Genomic DNA, 3,060 nt, shown 5'->3' with positions numbered 1-3,060 from the left:
ATCGAAAAAGAAATATTATGTAGTTGGATTGGAATTATGTGACTAGAATGAATTCACACATTAGAATATGTGAAACACTTGCATTTTGGAGAACCCCATTTTGAAAACCACCAAGTCTCGTCTGTTTATTTTCTTGTTTCTTCAATGTAAAAATATGCACATTCACAAGTGATGTTGTGAATGATGTACTTTTGTAATTATTTTGTGTAGTGGCTTCTGAATACTGATGTAATTCATATGTTGTTTACATGTTTTCAGAGAAACTCCTGATAATAAGGAAAAAGGCATGTGTGTGTTTTCTTAAAGCAAAGCCTCGTCAGGCTATCTGCGATATCCACCGAGTGGAATCAAACCCCTGATTTTAGCATTGTAAATCCGTAGACTTACTGCTGTCCCACCAGGGGGACACGATTAAGGCAGTATATCTGTTTATTCTTGGTGTTTATCTTGTTTATGTCCTTGTTTATGGTTCGGTAAACATTGTTAAGGAGAGTTCTGGTGATGAATATTTCTTTCACCTTTTAAGCTTCTTCAATACTAAAAGTCTTGTTCATTTTTGAAACCATACACTTTATGGTGCCTGTCTTTACATTGCTGGGGTGATTTGGTTTATGATTTAATTATAAATATAATAAAAACATTTAACAATTTAATAATTAGACTAAGATGATCATATAGGCTACTAACCATGACAATGAATGACTCCAATAGCTCTGGATGTTTCTTAGTTTTTAAGACTTGCATAGACTTTAATGATAATATGATTTCTGTTAAAAAATATTTTTTGCCAAATAAAATATGCATGAAAGGCTTACCACACTTGTCATTATCAATATAGGTAAATTTTCTCTTTTTTGATGGAAACTGTAATAAAAAAATTAAGCCAGTGTAAGCTATAATATGAAAGCATACATATATAGCAGGACAAACTGAGAGCTAATTAATCTAATCAATGTGGGATGTGATCAGCCCAAATTAAGGGTCGCAGAATTTTGCAATTCTTTTGACGGAACACAAACAAAATATGGCAAAGCTAAATCTTTACTAAAAAAATGTTTGGATTTCTTAGAATGTTACAAATGAAAATAATTAAAACATCAATAAACCTCAAATAAAAATTTGGCAGGTGTTGAAAAATCTATCTGATACAATTCCATTAAAAATATGACAGGTTTTAAAGTTATAATTTGATATTACTTTCTTCAAACATTTGTAGCAGTATCCTTAAAAAAATTCAATTGACATAAATCTTGTTAAAAATTAAGTACACATAAATAAAAATTAGGTATTTCTATTTACAAAGATTTTAAAATAATGTTTTGCACAAAAAGATTCAGAAGATCAATTCTATTTAGGTTTCGTGAAAGAAAAATTATTCTAATGAACATGACTGCTTGCCTGTTTGGTATTTTACCTATCAAAGCAGCGGGCTTTATTTCACAGTTTTGTCAAGATACCAATGGCAGGAATTGTGTTATTCAGAAACTTTACAAGAGCTATACATGATGGTGTTATACTTCATATATTGAGTTTAAAAAATGATTTCAGTAAAGTAGAGCACGAGTATTTAGCCATGATCATCCTCATCAAACGACCAATGAGATTTGAAACATTCGATTCTGCTGAAAATGGTGGTTAGAGCATGCCCAGCAAGCATGGATGCAAGTCAAAACTCATCCGATCCTGGTTCTAATTTCAACATTTAGGGTTCAATGTTTTTGGTTTCCGATTATAACAAAAAATATTTACATTTTAACAGGTTTTAATGGTTCTTAATACTTCTTAAGAAATTATTCATAATATTATTGTTTTTCAAGTAACTTTTAACCTAAGATTAACTTAATGAATTGGCAGCTTATGTTCTTATTACACCAAACAACTATTGTTACTGTCCAGTTACAATTACACAAGTACTAATAATGTAATATTATTTAGTAAAACTGGTACAATAAATGCTGAAGTTCACATATTTATAAGCTAATTGTAAGAAGCGAATCCCATGCTATATACGATATTTTGTCTAACTCGTGCACAATAACAAAAAAATATCTGAGCCACCACTGCAACATACTAAAGCTACTAACAAGAAAACAAATATTTTTGACCAACCTCCTCTAGTTCGTGGTTAGAATACGGAGCTTCAGGAATGGGAATATTCAGGTCTACATGAAGCGTTTTCAAGTTCTTGACATTGAACTGATCACTCTGAAAGAATACAACGTTGTTCACATAAACAGGTTACATGAATTTAAACATTCTGCTGAAGGGATATATTCTCCTACATACATTGTCTTAGAACAGTATCCGGTTATTTAAACATAACTTTTCAACACTTTAACTGATAAATAACAGGAAAATCTCCACTTATGACAACATTGTAATAGACCACCAATTTCAAAAGATACACTTCCATTAAGAAGTGGTGAAACTATAATCACCTTAGTAAAAACTGAACAAACCAGTTCCGAGAATTTCTACAATGAGGGCGAAATAAGACAATGTACTAAAAGTTCCAGTCATACAAGTTAATATTTATTAATAATTCTATTAAAAATTACTGCAATTACTACTTTCCCACTAACATGTGATTGGCAAAATATTAACGGGTGGGGGATAATGTATGCATACATACATCATTACTTAGTGTATACACATAAATAAAACACAAAAAGTATTCTCAACTTAACACATAAAGGAAAGAGAATAAAATGAACAAAGATCTGCCGAGTTTTGGTTATCATTTTTCATTTCAAATAACTAAATAATAAAATGAGAGAGTATGTTTTTGGTTACATGTACGTGCATTAAATTACACATACATGTGCATATATTTTGCAAACTGATTGTACTTGTATGCACATTAAGCTGTATATGTTAATCTTGATATCCCATTGCTAACTTATGTTTAACATAAACACAAAAAAATCTTTCACGTCTCAGACAACTATTCTGGGATCAAGAAATTTGGACAACTTACAGAATAAAATCAACTATTTTAACTCTTCATTTATTTCATCGAGACAAAGTACACACACACACACACACACACACACACAAGTA

The 3,060-nt window shown here is 30.7% G+C and overlaps 1 protein-coding gene across 2 annotated transcripts in view; it reads right to left on the bottom strand.

Moving 5' to 3' along the window:
* LOC106470320 (proteasome activator complex subunit 3-like) overlaps window positions 1–3,060 on the bottom strand; it is a 39,074-nt gene that overhangs the window by 6,799 nt on the left and 29,215 nt on the right. For both annotated transcript variants that reach the window (XM_013930867.2, XM_013930869.2), the window contains 2 exons: window positions 2,110–2,205; window positions 816–864 (listed from right to left, as the gene is read on the bottom strand). In XM_013930867.2, coding sequence (XP_013786321.1) covers window positions 816–864; window positions 2,110–2,205 — 145 coding nt within the window. The remainder of the gene's footprint in view (window positions 1–815; window positions 865–2,109; window positions 2,206–3,060) is intronic.

Source organism: Limulus polyphemus, unplaced genomic scaffold (genome assembly GCF_000517525.1).
Source record: "Limulus polyphemus unplaced genomic scaffold, Limulus_polyphemus-2.1.2 Scaffold3942, whole genome shotgun sequence".
Lineage (NCBI taxonomy): Eukaryota > Metazoa > Arthropoda > Merostomata > Xiphosura > Limulidae > Limulus > Limulus polyphemus.
The sequence above is the reverse complement of the archived record's forward strand: the minus strand, read 5'-3'. Positions and strand labels throughout refer to the sequence as shown.